The following is a 23,027-nucleotide window of genomic DNA, read 5'->3' on the forward strand; positions in this document are numbered from 1 at the left end:
GGACAAAACATACAGAGTAAAAAAATAAAGTTAAGATAAATATGCCGTGTTTGGTATCATTTGAAAGCGCTTTACTTGTAAATTTTGAATATGTATATATTACTAGCATTTGCTTGTGACTTTACCTGTATTCATGGGCTGATTGCATATAATTCACATCTTTTCGTTCATAGCTTCTTTATTAGTTCATCAATTTAACGGAGTCCATTCCACCTGACTCCGACTTTCCAAGGTGATAATTAACCACCTCGAGCTTCTTAATATTAATGTATATTTATATTTTATTATCAAAATATAAAGCAAACATTTCGTTATATGGATTTTTTTCTTTTTCAGATTTTTCCCCTTTGAACCAACGAAAATGTACGGCACATGAAAAAATATTATCTATGCATAAAATACTTTAAAAATAAACTTATTTCGTGTTGTGTCAAATGACCCCCTGGAGTGGGGAAAGAGAGGGGATTACAACTCTCGATTTTTTCCCCTTGTCCCCATGATTTTTGTACGGCGTTGCGGAATAATGGATTAAAAGCAGTATAGGCATAGTATGACACAGATGCCGTACATGGTCAAATGACCAAATTTACCCCCGGTAACTCTCGGAAATTAAATAAAAATTCCGACTTTGTGGACCACCATTTTTGTACGGCACTGAGCGGTTTCTTATTATTTTTAATGGATCTATCGATGGTTAAGAATGCCGTACATGGTCAAATGACCAAAATTTACCGAGTCTACCTGTACTTTTCAATTCTCATCTGCACTCAGTTGGACAACTTACAAGTGACGGCATAGTGATGAATCTTATTATTTTTTGCTCTGCTATCGTTCTAGATATGTCCCCTGGTGGTTCATTTGACCCATATTTTTTTCCTATGCGGGCTTGTAGTCTATAACGAGTTAGAAAGAGATGGCTTGTCTTTAACTATTGTTTTTGGTCCTTCGAGCGGGAAATAATATAATTTTAGTACTTTAGTATAAAATATAAATGCCTTTTTATTTGTAAATGACACTATATTATGTCTAATAGATATGTTATTGCCAATTTCTAAGTGTTAAATATGACTTATTTTAAAAAATAATTATAATTTCATTAAAAAATTTCTAGCACTTTCTAGAAACCGATAGTTTTTTTTTAATAATCATTAATTATCATCATTCATAAAAATTAAAAACCTTACCAATATTAACAACGATTATTTTTGGCCAAAATTTACAACTCTTCAACCTGTAAACAGTAGAACCGTATCAAAATCGGTCTAATCGTTTGCGAGACTAGGAGATACATATAAAAATATATTTTTTTATTCGTCGTCCTGTGTAAGCATAGATAGTGGATCTTCAAACACGGGTTCTGATGTTTTACTAGTTGATTCTCTTCGTGGTACCTTTTCTGTAATATTTAGAGATATTAATATTATATTATCTATACATATAATAAGTCTGTAGAAGGGTCAATTCTGTACATTGAAAATATTGAAAAAATAAATAGCAGGGGGTGTTACTGGATCGATACCAAACCCAAATATGTGATTAAAAAAATTTTTGTCTGTCTGTCTGTATGTGAAGGCATCACGTGAAAACTAACGGTTCGATTTCGATGAAACTTGGTATAATTATACCTTATTATCCTGGGCGTAAAATAGGATACTTTTTATTCAGGAAAAATAGGTACTTAGAAAAAAATTAATTTTAATTTTTCAGTTTTATCCATAGACGTTGTTCTGTAGAACCGCGAAAACACGTTGCTTATTATTATACCTAGCCGTATTTGGGTCCAATAGATATTTATAAATGGAGAAATAAACCATCCACGCGAAGACCGACATCCGCGCGGACGGAGTCGCGGGCGAAAGCTAGTTATAAATATTTGCTTTTTAAATGTCTGCTTTCAAGTCGTAATTATTTAACCTAAACTAGAGGGTCGCATATAAATTTATAAAGAATAGAAAAAATTCGATCACGAGGCGGGACTTGAACCCGCATCCTTTCGCGCAAATCCGGGGCGAATGCCTGACTAACTCAGCCACATAGAGGGTCGCATGTTCGCTTTCTGATGAAAAATGTTAATGTTAAATTACCAGATTTTTTTTATGTATTAGCACTGAAAAACCAAAAATGCTGCAGGGGACCAAAAGATAAAAAAAGTTCGTAAGTTATACAACAGTATTAATTAGAGATAGTAATTTTAATAAGACGGTCATTATTTTTATTGAAAAATATTAATAATGGATTTACGATATTATACATATTTTCTCTGTTTATCGCATAATTAGGTCACACATAAAAATATGGAGTATCAAATAATTGAAAAAGCAAAACTCACCATCCTGTTTCCTAACTTTCGTAGTAAACAATTCATCATCATCATCATCACCGAATAAATTGCCTTTTGGTTTTATTTCCTCTTTTAATTTCTCTTTCTTACTCCTACCACTGAACAAATCATCATCACTGTCGGATTCGAAAAGTTTATTTTTTTTAACTGTCACCTTTTTCCCGCCAAAAAGTTCGCTGTCACTGTCACTTGAATCAAAGATGGAGGCTTTTTTATCTGTATTCGGGTTGTGGTTGTCGTCCAATTTTTTATCTATTGGCGATTTTTCTGTACTTTGTATAGAAAGGGTATTATTTGTTTTATTTTCGTGATTTTGAGGTTTCTCATCTGGGTTTTTGTTAACGTCGGAAAATATGTCTTCGTCGTTTAAAATGTAAACGACTTTTGATGTGACTTTCGGTTTGGAATAATTATCATCTGTATTACTTTGTAATGTATCTGTGGTGTTTTTATTATTGGTTACGTCTGTTTGTGTTTTTGTTTCTTTATCAGGTGAGACTTTCATATCTGTATCTAAATTCGAATCTTTTTCATCTGTGAGTCGTGTCTTTGGTTCATCTATAGAGCTTGGATTGTCTGTGGAGTCTATGGTATTTCCAAAATCTATGCCAGATTTTCTAGCTGCCTCTATTCGAGCTCGTCTCGTAGAAGGTCTCCGTTTAACTTGTATTTTTGCTCTTTCTTTTGATATTTTATTATTAAGTATTTCCGATTCTTTTTCGTCTTCAAAGTTAACGATTTTCACCTCTTTAGTTAATTTTTCAGTATTTTCCGGTTTGGAAGAAACTAAACCATCGACTACTTCAATTTTAGTTTTTTCTTGTGACGATTTAGTTAGAATTTCCGGTTCTTTGACATCTTCAAAATTAACGGTTTTTACTTTAGTTGCTTCGGTATTTTCCGATTTGGAAGTAACTGTATCGTCAACAATTTGAATCGATTTTGATTTTTTAGGTGACGCTCCAGGTAATAAAGTATTAACGTTGATATTTAGATTAATAGGTTTTAATTTGCCAACGTTTTTATTTGGTTTTACTTCTGCGTTTTCTGTCTTTTGATCATTTTGCATTTTATTAATTTTATCTGTTATCATAGCGTTTGTAGATCTTATAGAATCTTCTAAATTTCTTTCATTTGCTACTTTATTAGATTCATTAATTGCTTTTAAATTGTTTTCCAGTTTAGTTTCAATTTTATCGGCTTTTGTATTGACAGGAATAAAATCTGCTTTTTCATCAGTTTTAACCTTTTGTTGAAAAATATCTTGAGAATTAAAATCGTCAAAATCATTGTTTATTTCCTCAAAATCTATGTTTTTCGTTGATTCTGCGTTTGTTATGTTTTCATCTGTATTTTTTGTTAATTTTACAGGTTTAGGAATAAAATCAACATCAATAGCAGGTGGTTCATCGTGGAATATACTAAATCTTTCGTTTGCATCATAACTAGGACTTGGTATATCTTCAGTGATGACGTCACTCTTCTTAAAGAAGGTTTCATCATCGGAATCATCATCGAAAAGTGCGTTTACGTTTTTACTCTTTTTCGGCTCTTTTGGCTTTTCGAATTCTGGCGGCATGTCGTTGAATATATCTGTGAATAGAGTTGATTCTGGTTTTTCTTTTTTATCTGTGGCAAGTATATCATCTGTGGTAAGTATATCAGAAAATGTATCAGTCTTATCTTCCATATCTTTTGTTTCTTTTAAATCGAATTTAGAGTTAGGTTCATCTTTTACTGCTTCTTTTAAATCTTCATTTGATTTTAAAGTTTCTTTATCGATGTTATTTTCTATATGACTAGATATATCAGGTAAGGGAGGTTGTGGATTATCAAATATCTGATCTTCTTGGACATTGCTACTTATTTCTTTATTACCTACAGTAGTAATATCTTGAGTAACATCAGATTCTACTATATTTATACTACTTGCAACGTCAACTTTATATTCTTCATTGTTATTTGATTGTTTTGCGGTATTTGAAAATAGATCATCAATTTCATCATCATCAAAAATATTAGGACTTGTTATTTGTGTTAGATTTTTCTTTATATTTAGTTTATCGTTTTTATCTAGCGGAGTATTTTGAGTTTCCGTTTTTTCGACTGTTTTATTTATAGATTCACTATTATCAATTTCAAGTATTTCTGGAATGTTTGCATCTTGTGTACTATTTGTTATTATTTCAACAGGGGCTTTAATATCTTCTTGTTCTTTACTTAAATCTTCCTTTTTACTGTTTACATTTACTTTAACATTTACATCATTTTCTTGTAAATTTTTATCTGTTTCTGGTTTATTACCACTAAACAATTCTTCTTCGCTGTCATCGTCAAAAATTCTTCTTTTGGTTATTTCATTTGGAATATAATTATCTTTTATATTAGCCTCATTCTTACTTGAGTCTGTTTTGCTTTTAATTTCTTGTACTTTTTCATCTTTGAATAGATTTGAATTTTGATTTGTGACGTCAGCATTTGATTTAACACTGAGAGAATTAGTAGGAAACAATTCATCATCGCTATCATCATCAAAAATACTGTTTTTCTTAACATCTGCTTTAATATTATTTTCCTTGACTGTATTATTTGCTTTAATTTTTGTTGTATTGACAATTTCAGTGGTAGTTTTAAATAAATCATCATCACTGTCATCATCAAAGATACTTTTTGGTTTATTAGATTCATTTATAGAGTTGGATTCTATTGTTTTAATATTTTCTGTATCAGTAAACAAATCATCTTTTATTATATCTTTATTAGTTTTAGTATCTGCATTTTTCTTAACTGTATCTTTTTTTATATCTGGTTTAACATTTTCTATAACTTTAACATTACTAAAAAGATCATCATCATCATCATCGAATATACTTTTAACTTCTTTATTTTCTTTTGATACATCGTCAAATATAGACTTATTTTCTGGTTTCTTAGTTATAACTTTACTTGTAAATATATCATCTATATCATCAAATAGATCATCTGAAAACAAATCTTTCTTTTCTGTAACCTCTTTTGTTTGTACCTTTATTTCTTTTTTAACTTCTTTATTTTTATTTATTATTGGTTTTTTAACTTTGGGTTTGACGAATAAATCGTCTATAATATTTTTATTTTGTACAGGCTTAGGTTCTGGCTGTGTTTCTGGAATTTCTTCATCTGAAGAGGACTTTCGTTGATTGCGTTTCAAGATGGCCGCTCCAATGCTGTTTGAGTCTTTGTTCGAACCGAATAGAGATATACCGCCGATTGGTTTCTGTGAATAATATGTTTATTATATATTATACAGGGTTATTTGTAAAACACCGGCAACCTCGCAGGACAAGATAGCTAACATCATAAGTAACAACATTTGTTCTACGACTTTTGGCATAACGCAATAAATTATTTTTAAATGATTTTTTAAGCTTTTATTGTACTCTCCTAACATTTGTAAGTCTATGTTCTATTCATTATCGAAAGGACGACGCGACGCCCCCTTCCCCCTCTCGTTCGCTTCTTGTTTACGTAATTTTTGGGATGCGCGTAGAGTTTATAATATTCAAACGGAAAATTAAATGAATATTTATTTTTGTATGAAAATAAAATCTAACAAATTATCAAAAGTCGTAGAACAAATGTTGTTTCTTATGCTGTTAGCTATCTTGTCCTGCGAGGTTGCTGGTGTTTTACAAGTAACCCTGTATATGTTTTAGCATTGAGTTAAATTTTAATTTTATATGGAAGTAAATTAAGATTTTAATTGGGTTTGAATGTAAGGATATGTTTAACTACTTGATAGATTGTAGAATGAATATTTTTAAGTGCTTTTTTTTTAATAAATATGAGCTAATTAATGAACGTGTTTGTTTTCTTGTTTTAATCCCTACTTATATTATAAATGCGAAAGTAACTCTGTCTGTCTGTCTGTTACGCTTTCCCGCTTAAACCCCTCAACCGATTTTGATGAAATTTGGCACAGACAATCTTTAGACCCTGAGAAAGAACATAGGCTACCTTTTATTGCGAAATATGTACCACGGGCGATGCCGGGGTAGACCGCTAGTAGATTATAAATTTTCATTCTAATTAAGTAAGTTTTTTATTTCCATGATCACAAAATATATTCTTTTTTTTTATTTTTGGCGAATTAAATTACTGTTTAGTATTAAACATACCTTGAATCCTTCCTCCTTAGGCTCAGGTGTTTTTTCTTTCGGTTTTTCAGTAAAAAGCTCAGGCTCTGACTCATCATCGAAAATAGGTCGTTTATCATTTGTATTTGAAACCACCTAGATTAATAAAAATTATAAATAAATTGTGAAAAATAAACTTTAATTATACTAATTATTTTTAAAATGTCATTTTACTAGAGTTTTAGGAATGTAGACTGCTTTATATAAGAAAATTATGTCTATATATCAATTTGTTTTAATCTCCAAAAGGGATGAACATATTTTGATGTAAATTTCGAAAATATTTATATATATGCTAGCTACTAATTGTATTATGTTGGCTTACTTACATTTCAGTAAATAATTATTCTTAGTACACATATCACTCAAAAAATATACAGATACACAAAAAAATAACATACCTTTTCAACAACAACAGGACTGCTACCAAACAGTTCGTCAACTACATTAGTATTGGAAACTCTATCATTATGGGTGTAGCTGTTTTTGTGTAATTCAGCGAATATATCCTCTTCACTATCTTCTGACTCACATTGATCTAATGGCGGTGGTTCGTTTGAAAATATTGTTGCTAAAAACAAGTGATAACTGCGTTAAAAACAACCGACTTCAAACTTGCACTTGCAAAATTTACAAATACCTACAGACAAAAGTGCTCATAAAATAAAAACTACTGGGCCTATCCGAATAAAATTTTTATGGGACCAATTCGACACCATCCCGCATCGAACAAAAAAAGAATCACGTAAATCGGTTCAGAAACCTCGGAGTAATCGGTGTACATACATAAAAAAAAATAAAAAAAAAAATATACAGGCCGAATTGATAACCTCCTCCTTTTTTTTGAAGTCGGTTAATTATTTTAGGATTATTCATATTATAAATGAATTTACGAGCATGTAAGATTATAAAAATAATTTTTCGAGATCAAAAAATGTAGCCTATATTAGTAGTGGGCAGCATTGGTGGGTTTTTCTAGAATTTTTTTTATAATTTTATAGTATTTTCAACCCTTAAAAAAGACATTTTTTTACTCAACACGAAACTAAATAAATAAATAAAATAAAATAAAATTTATTAGCAACTTCAAATATAACATTACAATATTGCTCTGCCTTCTGAACTAGGTAAATACCTGTATCTCAGAAGGCAGTGCCTTTCCTTACAAATTCCATATATTACATTATATTTGGCAAGTCAACAAAATCAAATATTTCCAAACATGCTTACTTTAATATTGTGAGTGTGCAATAAGATTTTTTACTTATGGCAATTCGTAACCTAGCCCGTTGTTTTGTACACGCAAAAATCACATCTTATTTAGTCATTATTTTATAAAAAAAGAAAAAAAAAGGTCACAAATCTTAACAGGTACTTAACACTAAATAAATCGAGTTTTTAATCCGTTAAAAATGTATAAATATAACAAAATAATTACCTCTTGTTGGTTGTTCGGCTCGATACACTTTTCCTGTGGTAGGTGGTAGGTCTACAGGTATCGATGGAGGTGGGGGTATCTAAAGATTAAAATCGATTTTTTAATCTATTATAACCTTTTTTTGACATATTTTTACATAATATTAGCAACCTTATGCAGGTATTGCAATACAATCATAATATTATATAATGAACTTGATATTGAAGAAAAATCTATACTAATATTATAAAGCTGAAGAGTTTGTTTGTTTGTTCGAATGCGCTAATCTCAGGAACTACTGGTCTGATTCTAAAAATTCTTTCGGTGTTAGATAGCCCATTCATCGAAGAAGGCTCGCATTGCTCCGCTCCTGTTAGCGTGATGATATATAGCCTATAGCTTTCCTCGATAAATGGGCTATCGAACAAGTAGTTCCTGAGATTAGCGCGTTCAAACAAACAAACTCTAAGTTTTATAATATTAATGTTATATATATAGTATAGATATAACTTACATCACCACCTAGTCTTCTCGCTAGCTCAGCTGCTACATCCGCAGGCCGACACGGTCTTGGCACGTCCGGTTTTGTTTGTGTGTTCGTGATCACCTCCACACTCGTGTTTGAACTCGATATCTGGGAGAGAGATTTAAATTTTATACGGTTAGGTTTTATTTGAATAAAAAAAGATCCTAATTTTATACACTGACTAATATATTTTTGAAGTGAAACTTCTTTATCGGGGTTGGACAAAAATTTAGTGTAACATTTTTGCGTTACGCTGTAGGCGTGACATTTTGCGTTACGCCGTAGGCGTGACATTTTTGCGTTACGCGCCAACTTTTTCTTATCCCTAAGTTTCACTTCTTACGTGTGTACTCTAGTACACGCACACATTTTTTGTTTTTACTATTTTTCATACTTTCTACTATCAAATAAAAACTAACCGCTTTGTTAAAAAAATGTTCTAGTTTATTACTTGTAAACAAAACAAACAATAAAACAACAGGTAAAACAAAAAACAACCTTTTTTTCCACTTTATAACATTAGTGTAAGAAAAATCACTACACAGTATAAAACAAAGTCGCTTTCTCCGTCCCTATGTCCCTTCGTATGCTTAAATCTTTAAAACTACGCAACGGATTTTGATGCGGTTTTTTTAATAGATAGAGTGATTCAAGAGGAGGTTTTAGTATATAATTTATTAGGTTTTAGACAAAGCGGGCGAAGCCGCGGGCGGTAAGCTAGTAAATACATAAATCTAACATATTACAAAATATCTCAGTCTTTATCAAAAACACTCACCGTTACATCCTTATGTTGTTTGTCCGTCTGTATATCTGTAACTTCGGGTTCAGAATCGGAATACTCTTCACCGGGCTGCGGCTTCGAACCCGCACTATCCGTGTCACTGTCTTCAACCACTAAACCTGAAATCCATACTAATATTACAAATGCGAAAGTAACTTGTCTGTCTGTCTGTTGCTCAATCACGCCATAATTACTGAACCAATTTGCATGAAATTTGGTATAGAGATATTTTGATACCCCAGAAAGGACATAGGCTACTTTTTACCCCGGGACATAGCATAGGTTTTATCCCGGAAATCCCACGGGAACGGGAACTATGAGGGTTTTTCTTTGACTGCGCGGGCGAAGCCGCGGGCGGAAACCTAGTATTTATATAAACTAGAATCACAAACACAAACTGTCCGAAACAAAACTCTGCCTACGCGTGTATAAGGCAGAGTTTGCTAATGAGCAATACAATACACTTTGAACATTACTGCCAAGGAATAAGGTGTTAATTTCAATGAATGTTTTATACAACGTCAGTCGGACATTTTTTAAGTATCAACTAGTTTATGGATGACTTATTATCCCTACTAATATTATAAATGCGAAAGTAACTCTGTCTGTCTGTCTGTTACGCTTTCCCGCTTAAACCTCTCAACCGATTTTGATGAAATTTGGCACAGACAATATTTAGACCCAGAGAAAGAACATAGGCTACCTTTTATTGCGAAATATGAACTACGGGCGAAGCTAGGGCGGAGCGCTAGTTTATCTAAAAATTCACCGTTTTGATACATCTATACTAATATTATAAAGCTGAAGAGTTTGTTTGAACGCGCTAATCTCGGGAACTACTACTACTGGTCCGATTTGAAAAACTCTTTCGGTGTTAGATTGCTCATTTATCGAGGAATGTCACGCTAAGACCAACAAGAGTAGAGCCACGGGGGTGAAACCGCGCGGAGCAGCTAGTCAATATTTCTATTATCCTTTTTCTCATTTGTAATATATATTGATCGATCAAATAATTTATTAAATGATAAATATATTAATTATTAAGTACATACCAGCATGCCATTTCTTTCTCCACATTTGCGATCCAATAATATAAGGTAACGGTCTGTGATGATACATGTCCTTTGGTTTTAATATCAATCTGGAAAAAATACGTTTTTTAACTAATATTATAAATGCAAATGTTTGTCTGTCTGTAACGCTTTCACTGGTAAACTATAGCACCGATTTGGATAAAATCTCGAATGAAAATGTGTAGTTGAATTACTAAGATACATTTTTTTTTAGAATTAACCCCTATAGATTTGAAATAGGAGAGCGGCTTTGTAAGTGATTTTTTGGATTCTGCGGGTTTAGAATTATATCCAAAGATTAGTATATTAATGCTTCAATATTATTTTTGATTCAATACAATTTTCTATTGAATTTTTGGCTTTTCCTACGAATTAAAAATAATTAAAAATTTTATATAAACAAAATTACTTCAGAATACTATTACAATAATTACCATCAACTACAAGTACACAAAAATGGAAAATTCATTGCTAAAATACTCTAAAAATAATAACTCATTACCAAAAATTCACACAGACATTACTAAAATATAAAAAAAATCACATAAAAATACTATAAAAATTATATCTCATCACCTTCCATCATCATCATCATCAGAACTGTCCGAGTCCAATATTTGTACTTGCTCATGCATAGCTTCTATTATTAAAAGACTCTGTTTTATTAGATCTAGCTCGTCATCTTGGTTTGCTTGTCTCTCTGGTTCCTGTAATATAATATATAAATAATTGATAAATTGTAAAAAAGAGCATGTCCGAAGTGAAACTTCTTTGACAAGATTCAAAGAAACAAAAATCGTCGCCTTACTCCATGACGTGTAATAATTGTTAAATTATAAGAAAGAGCGTGTGTGCCGAGCACACGTGTCAGAAGTGAAACTTCTTTGGCAAGATTCAAAGACCATCGTCGCCTTACTGCTTGACGTGACGGTATTACCATGACGCGACCTTAAAATTTTACTCCCAACGCGCCTAAAGAAGTTTCACTTCAAAAAAACAATTGGCTGATAAAAATGATAGAAGTAATAAAGTAATTAGGCAGCCTTATCGTGTTAGCAAATTTCTGCCAAACAAGTTTAGTGTAAGGAAAAATAAACGTTTTTTTAAAGAAAAATACCTAAGTTTGCTTATACATGTGGGAATAGGATAAAATATTAAGATGTATTTCATGATTACTAGTTTTATTTTTAGTCTGTGTTTTTCTATTATTTAATCTGTGGATATGTTATCTGTAGACTGTAGATTTTTGGTTGTCTATGACCTGACTGTGTGTTTTTTTTGGTACGATGTAATTGTAATGGAGGATGGTTGAAATGTATTTTTGATATGTAACCGGTGTCTGGGAAATAAATCGATTGGGCGATTTTGGCTTTTTATTTACACCATCCCCACATACATATTGCCATTTCTAAATAAATAAATTAATGTAATATATCTTAATATATATAAATCTCGTGTCACAATGTTTGTCCTCAATGGACTCCTAAACCACTCAACCGATTATAATAAAATTCGCACACCATGTGCAGTTCGATCCAACTTGAGAGATAGGATAGTTTAAACATGTAGGTACCACGGGCGAAGCCGGGGCGGACCACTAGTTTTATTATATTTTTAATATATTTACCTTCACAGCTGCAGTTTCAGTTTGTATTGTATCAATGTCGTCATCATATACTCGACTCTCGACAAATTGATTGTTACTTAACGCCATAAATCTATAAAAATAAAATTTTTCATACACTATTCTATACTAAATCCATACTAATATTATAAATGCGAAAGTAACTCTGTCTGTCTGTCTGTCTGTTACTCAATCACGCCTTAACTACTGAACCAATTTGCATGAAATTTGGTATAGAAATATTTTGATACCCGAGAAAGGACATAGGATAGGTTTTATCCCGGAAATCCTACGGGAACGGGTTTTTCTTTGAAAACGCGGGCGAAGCCGCGGGCGGACTAATAAAGTAATAACATTACACAGCTAAACCATACATTAATACTTAAAAACATTACCCTCTTTCGCGTAAATAGTTAAAAAAATACTCACTTATTATTAACATTCTGCAAATCAACATTAGCTGTATCTAGAGAATCCACCAATTCGTCCATCCTTGCGTTTGTTTCTGTACATTTTGTCATTATTTTCTGTAATAAATCGTTACATATTTTTAATAAAATTAAAAAAAATTGGGCGTTTAAAAAATTTATCTAGCATGCATATAAAACTGCATAGAACATATTATACAGCTACTTGGTAATGATGTAGTATGTTTGTAAGGGTAAAAAATTAATCAAGCATTTTTTGATTTCAATTGTAACAAAAATATATATATTTTACTTTAAAACTAACGTCTTGAGCTGGCTTCATATGTGGTTTTATATAATCTATTAATAGAACTCGGATATCACAAGCATATTTAATGGTGAAATAATTTTCTAAATTGGTCCAGTAGTTCTTGACATTCTTGACACAAACTCTTCATCATTAAATTATTAGTGTAGATACAATTTTGATTAAAAACATTTATACGAACTAGCTTTTTCCCGCGGTTTTTCAAAATCCACAGCCAAAAATTTAAGCATTTTTTTTTTCAAAAATCAACATTTTTTTTTATTTTCTTACCTGATGTATATTCTGCAATAAGTCCAGCAAGTGCCTATCACCGTTCAGACTCCATTTTGACGCGGCGGAGCGTAGCGTTTCCGTATCCACTTTCTCCATCTAGAAATAATTTATTTTTCTCATATATAAACACGCTAATTAGTCTGTGGTTGTTGTTAATAATTAGTCGTTTGATTTTGTGATCGCCATATAAGGAGATTTTAAGATAGTGTATGTGTGTGTACACTTGTTATTTTTTGTATGTGTATTTAGTGTAACTTTAAAATCTCTGGACTGAATTTTATGTATGAATAGGATACACTATAATTATCTTAAAAATAAAAATTACATTTTGTAAATTATTTGACACTAGCTGCACTTCGCGGTTTCACCCGCGTGGCTCCGCTCTTGTTGTTCTTAGAGTGATTATATTATATAGTATATAGCCTTTCTCGATAAATGGGCTATCTAACACCGAACCGGACCAGTAGTTCCTGAGATTTGTGCGATCAAACAAACAAACTCTTCAGCTTTATAATATTAGTATAGATTGTTTTATTTGTTGTAAAACGTTAAGTAAAATCTGTGTTATTAGATAAAAATTGACCAAAAGTTTATCAAATACTTCATAGATAATAAAAAAATCTTGCTTTTTACCTGAAAGCGGAATTTGTATAAGAACATTAAATAGCTAGATAATTAATTATAATTACAATAATATGATAATGAATTCTAGCATTTAGATATAATTAACAGAGTTGAATACTATTTCACTAACCAATAATTTCACATACTTTCTCCTCAAAATATATCACACTTATATACAGGGTGTCCCACTATCGGTATACTAAGCGCAAAGGGACTTGTAGTTTTGCATACACTGATCACGTAAAAAATACTTAAACAACAAAATTACATCAAAAAATTTTTGCTATTTTTTTTCTGAAAATCCATGTTTTCTTCTCTAGCTTCGCGCAGACGGCCTAAACCGCTTCGCTAATGTGAGCATTTTGTCTATGAAAACATAATCTATAGTGCTGGTAGCAAAGCTGGGCAGGTTGCTTGTTATGGGTGTATACATAGAGTTTTAAGAATTCATCTATTTGAAAAAAAAACTGCGTCTTGAATTTTATAAGTATTTTTTTACATAATCAGCATATGCAAAACTATAACCTCCTTTGAGCTTAGTATATCAACAGTGGGACACCCTGTATATAAGTATCACTTTAAGTATATCTAAGTAACACTTGGAAAATAACTTATTATTCATTTATTAGGAAGACAGTTGTATGGTGACATATCAATAACATCACTTTTGTAACTTAGCTTTCGCCTGCGGCTGTGCCCGCTTCGAAAACTGAATAAATTATATACTAAAACCTTCCTCAAGTATCACTCTATTTATAAAAATACTGCATCAAGATATGTTGCGTAGTTTTAAAGGTATAAGCATACATAAGGACGGACAGACAAATCTGTTTTATAATATTTATGTAGTGATATCCTTTAGTGTAATGGCAAAACAATATTTACGGGAATAGCTAGTGCATAAAAGATTACACACACAATAAGTTATAAACAGGATTTTACAAGTTAAATTTATTTGTTATTTATGTCTAACCCATGCCCAACAAGAAGACAAGAATATAATATAGATATAACACAACTAAACTAAATGATTGAAACTTCATCAGATTGTTGAAATATAAGGAACTAACTCTGTTTAAAAAAAATTGCAATACAAATCTTATATCGGATACAGACTAGAGAAACTGTCCAATTCGGCGAACTATGCTGCAATTATAATGTTTAAAACATTTAAAATGTCACCAAACTACCTTTTGAATTAATTATTACACGCAATTCAAATATGAGAAGATTTTAATTTCAAATTCATAGAAATACATTATAAACGTCATTTTTATGGGGCGTTATAGCTCACGGAAAAACTAATAGCAAAATACCTACCTACTTAGATTAAGGATTGGTCTCCGCGCGCGCGCTACGACTAGATACCGCTCCACCTAAAAACAATAGCTCCATGAGTGCGGCAACTCAGTTCTGTAGTGTGTGTAAGGCAATTTGTAAGGACGCTAGTGTGTGTGAAGAATTGTACTGCCAGCAACATAAATTTTACCCCATAAATGGGAAATGGGCTATCTTGGAAAGAAGTTTAAAAAATATTTTTATTTCATTTTGGCCTTGCCGGGAATCGAACCCATGAACATGTGACTCAAATCCACTTGCGATGCCACTATACTATCACAAAGGTTTTTTAAAAGTAAAAAAGCGGTAATAAAAAAAAATATATATTATGAGTCAGTTAAACAAGGTTAAACAGAAATAAATTATTGTTATTATCATTTTTTTATTATATGCGTTAGTAATAGTATTGAAAAAAAATACATTATGAATAAAATAAGTTCAAATTAAAAGTGTGTTTTTGGGATATGCAGTACGGCAACACTAAATGGCGTCGTATTTTCGTAAACAACATTTTCAAAGTACAGGTGAAATATTGAATAATACGATTATTCCTGATGGTACGTGATCCCAGTGTCTTTCTTATTATTTATTGTATTTTTTTAAACAGTTTTATGGCACAAACAGGCATTTTACTTCAGGTTTTGTCCAAAATCTTTAGAAACTATCGGTACGCCCTCTCCACACAATGCTTGTGACACGACCAGGGGGGGCACACTCAAAACTGTCATGTAAACGCATAGACGACAGCGACGCGGGCGGTGAGTGGTATAACTAAAATTAAAAAAAAGCCGCCATCTTGTTAATGATGTGCGACTGTCATTGTCAACCATAGTTTTCAACTTTCGGACGGACGTTGATGCGATTTCGAGGTTATCTCATTAATTGTTTTTGTTAATTATATCTGGTTATCTTTTAAGTTTTTGTTTTGGTTAAGTTTTGTTTTGTTATTTTGTTACTTGTTTTATTGTTGTTAACTGTTGTGAACGTTGTGATCATGAGTTTTCAACGGAGGAGAAAACACGCTAGAAGCTTAGAACTTTTTAAAAACTTGAGAATCCTGCCTCTTGCATGTATTTATATCAAAGAAATTTGTATTTTCATAAAAAAACATCCTCAATATTTTAAAACTAATAAAGAAATTGGAAATTAACAAGATATCCAAACAATTTGTTTTTACCGAGGCCTAAATTAACTTTGTACAAAAAAAATGTTCCCTAAATAGGTATTCAGATATTTAATAAAATCCCAAAAGACTTGCAAGGGGTTCCTCTTCCAGGATTTAAAAATAAATTAAGTAAATACTTATTAGAGAATTGTTTTTACAACCTAAATGAATTTCTGTATGATATGAAAAATGTCTAAATAATATAAAATAATGATATTGATATTAATTGATTGACTGTATGACTAATGATTTATGTATAACCTAATTTTAAGTGACAATACTCCTGACTCGTATTTTTACTATAAATATCTAATCATTTTCATTCATTATGTCAATTAATAATAATTATTGTATGCTATGTAGTTATAGTAAAAACATGAATGTTCCTTAATTCTGATCTTAATATCTTTGTATGTACCATGTTTTTATGCAATAAATGATTTATTTATTTATTTATTTATTTATTTATTTATTTAGAACAAAAGCTTTAGTTATTTCAGTGACTGCACTGAAATAACTAAAGCTTTTGGTTTTAGCAGATTTTAGAGGTTTTAGCAAGTGTATAGTATATAAATCTCAATTTCAATTTAATAAACGTGAATACCGCTAAAGAAATTGTTTTTTATTCTCACCCCTGGTTGCCCTCATTACTTATTTATTATTTACTCAACTTACAAGGCAACTTATGGAGTGAGAGTATGTTTACAAAAATATTACTAACGCCACAAAAAGAGTGTTGTCAAGAAAACGACGCTTTTCTTGGTGTTAGTAATATTTTTGTAAATATACTTTCGCTCCATATCTGGTGCTAAATGTCGATATGCATACTGCATAGCTATATATATATATACCCCTTCAAAGCATTAGTTATCCTACAAAGTTGCAGATGGCAGCACGTTCCATACATGCACTTATTACCACAGAGTAGCCACTCTATCTCAGTTATACATCCTTCCTCTATGGACACGACTGGCTCGGGTACGCCGATTTCGGCGTACTTTTAGTTGCCGCATTTTTCGAGTACGCCGGCGGTATCTAGTCGTAGCGCGCGCGGAGACCAATCCTTAATCTAAGCCTACCTATCTCAAAACTAGATGCTAAAAACATAATAAATAGAATGTAATTTTACACGCAAAAACTTTGTGATACTCACTGTCGTTAGTTTTTCCTACATTACTTTTCGATCCGTCCAGACAATAGTTATGGTTAGAAAGTTTTTACTTTTTGTGTACTTTTCAAAATTAAAGTAAACAAAAACTGATAACACGTCCTTTCACCACTAAGAAATTTGACTTTTACGTTTCCATTTTGACTTTTGACAAGACTCATGAATGAAAGATGAATGTTGGTTGAAACTTGGTATTGCAATGTGCAATAATGTAGTATTAGAAGTTTAATTGATACCCACCCACAAGTTAAAAAGAGCTATTCGAATACACATTTAATATTAAAAACAAAACGTAGACTTTGAAAAATTTAAGTATAAATTATGCAAATTATTAAACTTGATTGAAAAGCTTCTATTGCCAGTTCTTAGCTGTCACATTCACTTTTGACATAATCTACTATCAGTCATCTGTCATTTGAAACGAAAAGCTTCGCGAATTTTCCGTTTGTTTTCCGTGTTGTTGTCGTATCTCTTTTATTGTTTACCTATTTTATTTATTAATTTTCAGTATTTAAAAATGAATAGAGACAAACGAGAACCAGAATATCCTGTGGAACTCGAATCTCAATTTATTCTCAGACTACCAGAAGAGCCTGCGAAAGTTTTACGCGAAGTTCTGAAATCTGGTGAGAATCTAAAAAATCGCTTAACAATACAAGTTGATAACGAGATGAGGACAGGCGAGGTAAGATTCGACCACTGGTTAATGCACGCTAAAATCCTAGACCTGCCTACAATAATAGAATCACTAAAAACCATTGATACAAAAAGTTTTTATAAAACCGCGGATATATGTCAAATAATGATATGCAAAGAAGAAGCTGACCAGCCTCTTGAAGAAGAATCACCAACTAAAACTAAAAAGAAAGACCCGTACAAAGTAGATAAAAAATTCCTGTATCCACACGGCATAACACCGCCAACCAAAAACGTGCGAAAGCGTCGGTTCAGAAAAACGCTAAAAAAGAAATACGCAGAAGCGCCAGAAATAGAAAAAGAAGTGAAACGATTGTTACGAGCTGACAACGAAGCTGTGAGCGTCACGTGGGAGGTGGTCAAAGAGGATGACCATAAACCAGAACCAAGTACACCTAAACCGAAACCAGAGAGGAAAAAGGCAGAACGAGCACCTAAAAAGGAGGTTATGAAACCTAAACAGGAAACGTCGAATGTTGTTGATATATTCGGAGGCGCAGTCAGCGATAGTGACAATGAAGACGATAACATCAATGTGGAGATGGAGGAAAGTCGTCTATCACCTTATAGCCGTTTTTCTGAGAACAGCATGCTCGGAATGGAACAAAAAACATACCCTGTAGAATTTGACTCGCAAATGTTCCCAGAAACAAAACACGCACCGAGCCAGATGGAATATTCAGAAGATGAATATTCTCGTGATAAAGACAATATGACGTTCAGAATAGAGCAATTGAAAGCGGAGCTGGATGAACTCAAACAGCGAAGGCAAAGGACTCAGAACGAAATCTCGGGTATTGATAATTTAGCGCTACGTCAGAGATTCCAAGAAACGTTACATACTCTAAACCAGGATATAATGTATAAGGAGATGGAATATCAAGGGATGATCACTTTACAGAATTCAGATGATATTTAAAAGTTAAAAAAACGATGTGTGGCACTCGGGGACAGCCGCGGTAAAGCTATTGCATGCTATGCCTTCAAGCCACACCTCCGCCCGTCGGAGTGGGGAGCGTGAGGTTTTTTCGTTACGGAATTTCTCGATTCGGTCCCCGCGCTCAAGGCCCGCGATAGAAGCTATGCAATAGCTTTAATAAAAGTGGTTTAATTTTATTGTCGTAGCGAGTTATCTTACTTGACGTAAAACTAACCATTTGTAAATAATTTTAAAAGCGAATGCTTTGTTTTGAGGGTGAAGAGGGACAGTTGGAAAACAGATGTGTTTCTATCATATTTTACATGATAATGATGATGAAAATTGAGTTTTTTATGAGATAGGCTCTTTATAACTTCTATTGCATAAAAACTGTATTGCTGCAATATTGTAGGTCTTAAACGGATGAACCTGTTTTGAGTTCTAAAGAGATAGGCTTTTTATAACTTCTATTGCATAAAAACTGTATGGCTGTTTGCACTATTGCAAGTCTTAAACGAATGAACCCGTTTAGAAAAAAGAAAATATTATGTTTAATCATTGTGGGTTGTGTTTTTGTAAATAATAAGTCTTGTCAATTTAGTTGATAGGATAGGAATAAGAGATGTAATTTTGAGGAGTTATAATTGAAGATTTTTGTAAAATGTATTTCTTTTTTAAATTGTAAATATTGTATTTATTTTGTCATACAATAATAAAATGAAAAGCTCACTGTACAAAAATCTTGTTTTAAATGTACATAAATCAATTATTCTATTATGTACTAGCTTCCGCCCGCGACTCCGTCCGCGCGGAAAAATTAAGAAAAATTACGATTTATTTTTTTTCTACGTATTTTTCCGGGATAAAAAGTATCCAATTTTATGCCCAGGATAATAAGGTATAATTATTATACCAAGTTTCATCGAAATCGAACCGTTAGTTTTCACGTGATGCCTGAACATACAGACAGACAGACAAAAATATTTTTAATCACATATTTGGGTTTGGTATCGATCCAGTAACACTATTTAAGCATAATAAAGATGCTATTTATTTTTTCAATATTTTCAATGTACAGAAATGACCCTTCTACAGATTTATTATATGTATAGATATAATTGTATTTCAAAAATCAATTTTGTAAGAAAATAAATTATTGAAGTGAAACTTCTTTATCGGGGTTGGAAAAAAATATAGTGTAACATTTTTCCGTTACGCGCCATCTTTTTCTTATCCCAACCACGCGTGATTCGACCTATTTCTGTAAAGTTGTAGGTATATATTATAGTAATTTTTTGAAAAATAAGGTCTTATAGAAGTTTCACTTCTTACGTGTGTACACTAGTAGGTACAGGCACACATTTTTTTTTATTTCTTATTAGAATCTATGTACTGTTTTTATGTCCCAATTTTATTGAATCAAGTAGATTGTAGTATTTAAGCATAATAAAAGTTATATTTTTACAGTATGCCTACATGTATTTTTTACAGAAATAAAATGATAACCTACTGACAAATAAATGGGTTTTATTTTTAAAGTATTCTTATTTTTACTTGTTTCAAGGTACGAATAGTATAATCAGTAGTGAACGTGCTAATCTCGGGAACGACTGGTCCGATTTTAAAAATTCTTTCGGTGTTAGATAGCCCATTTATCGAGGAAGGCTATACGCTATAAAATATCATCACGCTAAGACTTAACAGGAACGGAGCCGCGCGGGTGAAACCACTACTATATAATAAAAATGAATCTCGAGGACGGCTGAACCGATTTCGTTAATTCTTTTTTTATAATACTCCTTGAAGTATGAGGATGGTTCTTATGGAGAGAAAACGTAAAATATGTATTACGAGCGAACCGATGCGTAGGTATTTAATATGCCCATATCAATATCCGTTGTGTAGGGAGTCAAAGAGAATACAAATACTTTTTAAAAATCTAATTATACCTGCCTATGATTTATTTAATGTGGACAGATAAAAAAGACGAATAATTAAAATGAATCGAAACAGCGTCTTTCGCTCGGACGCGCGGACGTTATGGACATAATTTTCAATTTACTAAAGCCAGCTAATAAGTAATACCTAGTTGAACATAAAAAAAAAATGATCAGAGAACAAATAAAATAGTCATAGCAATGACTAAACCTAGGCTAGATTCTGTTGTGACGCACGTAGGTACTTGTTATAATCACCGGATTTATGCTTAGTTTCCATTGTACTTATTGTATGTTTGTCATTATGTGACTAATGGTTGATTGCATGTGCATGTGTTGATAAGAAAAGTTTTATAATAGGTACTGCCTACTGGGTCAACCACGCAAAGTTTCATTTGGTACTTTAGTAACTCTGTAGTCTATGGTTTGGTCACAAAAGCTTTTTCCCGCTTTTGCATTGCTTCTTTGCTCCTATTGGTTGTAACTTTATAATATACAAATATATCATCACAGACAATATAATTCTGTAAGCCGTACACTGTACACTTGTACAGCCTTCCTCGATACCTAAATGACTATCTATCTAGAATCTAGATATCATTTAGGTTGTTCTAGAAAAAAAAAACATTTTTTACTTTGTAACAGTCGTTCTGGAGATTAGCGGATTCACTCAAACAAAGAAAAGAACGAAATCTAAAGCTTAATTATAATAATACCAAGATAATACCTATGTAATTTAACATTTATTTAACCTTTTTAATCCCTTGTAGACTGGAAGAGATCGCTGGTAAGCGATAAGGGCCGCCTTATGTGTGTGGGATTAATTATATTAATTTATTATATTCCTATAAATATTTTTAACTTGGCGTGGACATAAAATTGTTAAAAAAATAAATAAATTTTAGTAAGTAATTAAGTAGCTATAGAAATATAAAAGATAGAACTATCTTATTATTATCAGTTAGTTAATCCTCTTAAAATTCAAGATTTATCTTCGCTTGGATTAGGATAGTAAAAAAATTAAAGTCTGAAATATTTATTTTCCTTGTAATAAGTACTAAAAGACTAAGCCTAAGTAATAAAACTGGAGCACTATATTGTTCATCGAATGAGCGAGTAGAAAGTAGACCTAAATATGTATAATTAGTGAAGGAACTTTCTATCCTGTCATAATTTATTAGCATTCATTTGTTGTTTCAGTTCATTCTAATTAACTGAATAACGTCTCTATGTAAAGGCAGTAGGTACCTAGGTTATTCCTAATACCTAGGTATTTACTTAAATAAAATTCTCGAGCCCAGTGTTTGTGGCAAAACTGCTTTCTTGAAACTGGTTATTAAAATAAATTAAAAAGGAGAATGATTTTTTTCCAATTTCAAAAAAGAAGGTTTTTTTATTTTACTTTTTTTTTGTCTGAACTTTTGACTGAATCTGTTCAATTTTGATAGGTCATTTTTTTGTTTAAATGCTGGTGCTGTTCCGATTAGTCCTGTTATTAAAATTTTGTACTTGGATGGCAGACCTTAATTTGTAGGCAGTAGATTTTGTTAAAAAAGCTTTCGAATTTACCATTACAATTAGAAATAAATTCAGATACCTGTACCTAGTGGTAAATTACTCTATGGAATCATTTATGGAATTAAAATTATTTAAGTAATTTTGCTTCAAAAAGAAAAAGATTGATTTTGTGACGTTGTAATAGGTATTACCATGGACGGTATTACTTAGATTTTCGTATAGACTTGCTGTATTTTGCGCCTTACATTAAATTGATTCTGAAATGATAAAAAGTCGACAAAAAATTATGATAGGAGATGATTGAACGGTATTTAAATGCGTTTACAGAATATCAATTTCAAATATAACAAGAATAACGGTCAAAGAAACGCGCGTGAATGTGCACGTTTTAACATTTGATACTTTTTATGCAATTATCGTGACTCACATTTAGGACTATCGTTTAGATCAGTTTTAAAAACTTAAAAATTCTATACAGACTCTATGGCAAGTCTCGTTTTTTTTTTTAAAAAAAAAACAATAGATTCCCAGTTCAAAAAACGCGCGAATGTGTAAAAGTTCGCGCTTATTTTTAAAAATATCGTCTATCAAGCACATGATCGTCATTAAATTTTTCACTATAATGAAGCTGCGTAACAAAAGACGCTCCACTTTTGTATTTTTTTTAAGTGAATAGGCGCGTTTGACCATTTCTGTGGTTTTGTGAACCGTAGC

General features: G+C 31.8%; 2 protein-coding genes across 2 annotated transcripts; one reads left to right on the plus strand and one right to left on the minus strand.

Moving 5' to 3' along the window:
• Positions 1-918: 918 nt before the first annotated feature.
• On the minus strand, positions 919-17,368 carry LOC123704305 (WASH complex subunit 2). Its single transcript, XM_045652629.1, has 13 exons — positions 17,229-17,368; positions 12,946-13,044; positions 12,370-12,467; positions 11,944-12,034; positions 10,893-11,023; positions 10,296-10,384; positions 9,238-9,362; positions 8,448-8,567; positions 7,955-8,033; positions 6,918-7,087; positions 6,499-6,612; positions 2,330-5,597; positions 919-1,396 (listed from the first exon to the last, which is right to left on the minus strand). The coding sequence occupies exons 2-13, from the start codon at positions 13,042-13,044 to the stop codon at positions 1,308-1,310; spliced, it is 4,473 nt and encodes a 1,490-aa protein (XP_045508585.1). The 5' UTR covers positions 17,229-17,368; the 3' UTR covers positions 919-1,307.
• Positions 17,369-17,646: 278 nt separating this feature from the next.
• LOC123704437 (transcription initiation factor TFIID subunit 7-like) lies at positions 17,647-19,615 on the plus strand. The gene has a single exon (XM_045652828.1). The coding sequence runs from the start codon at positions 17,761-17,763 to the stop codon at positions 18,856-18,858; it is 1,098 nt and encodes a 365-aa protein (XP_045508784.1). The 5' UTR covers positions 17,647-17,760; the 3' UTR covers positions 18,859-19,615.
• The last annotated feature ends 3,412 nt before the right edge of the window (positions 19,616-23,027 follow it).

This window comes from Colias croceus, chromosome 29 (genome assembly GCF_905220415.1).
Source record: "Colias croceus chromosome 29, ilColCroc2.1".
In the NCBI taxonomy this organism is placed as follows: domain Eukaryota; kingdom Metazoa; phylum Arthropoda; class Insecta; order Lepidoptera; family Pieridae; genus Colias; species Colias croceus.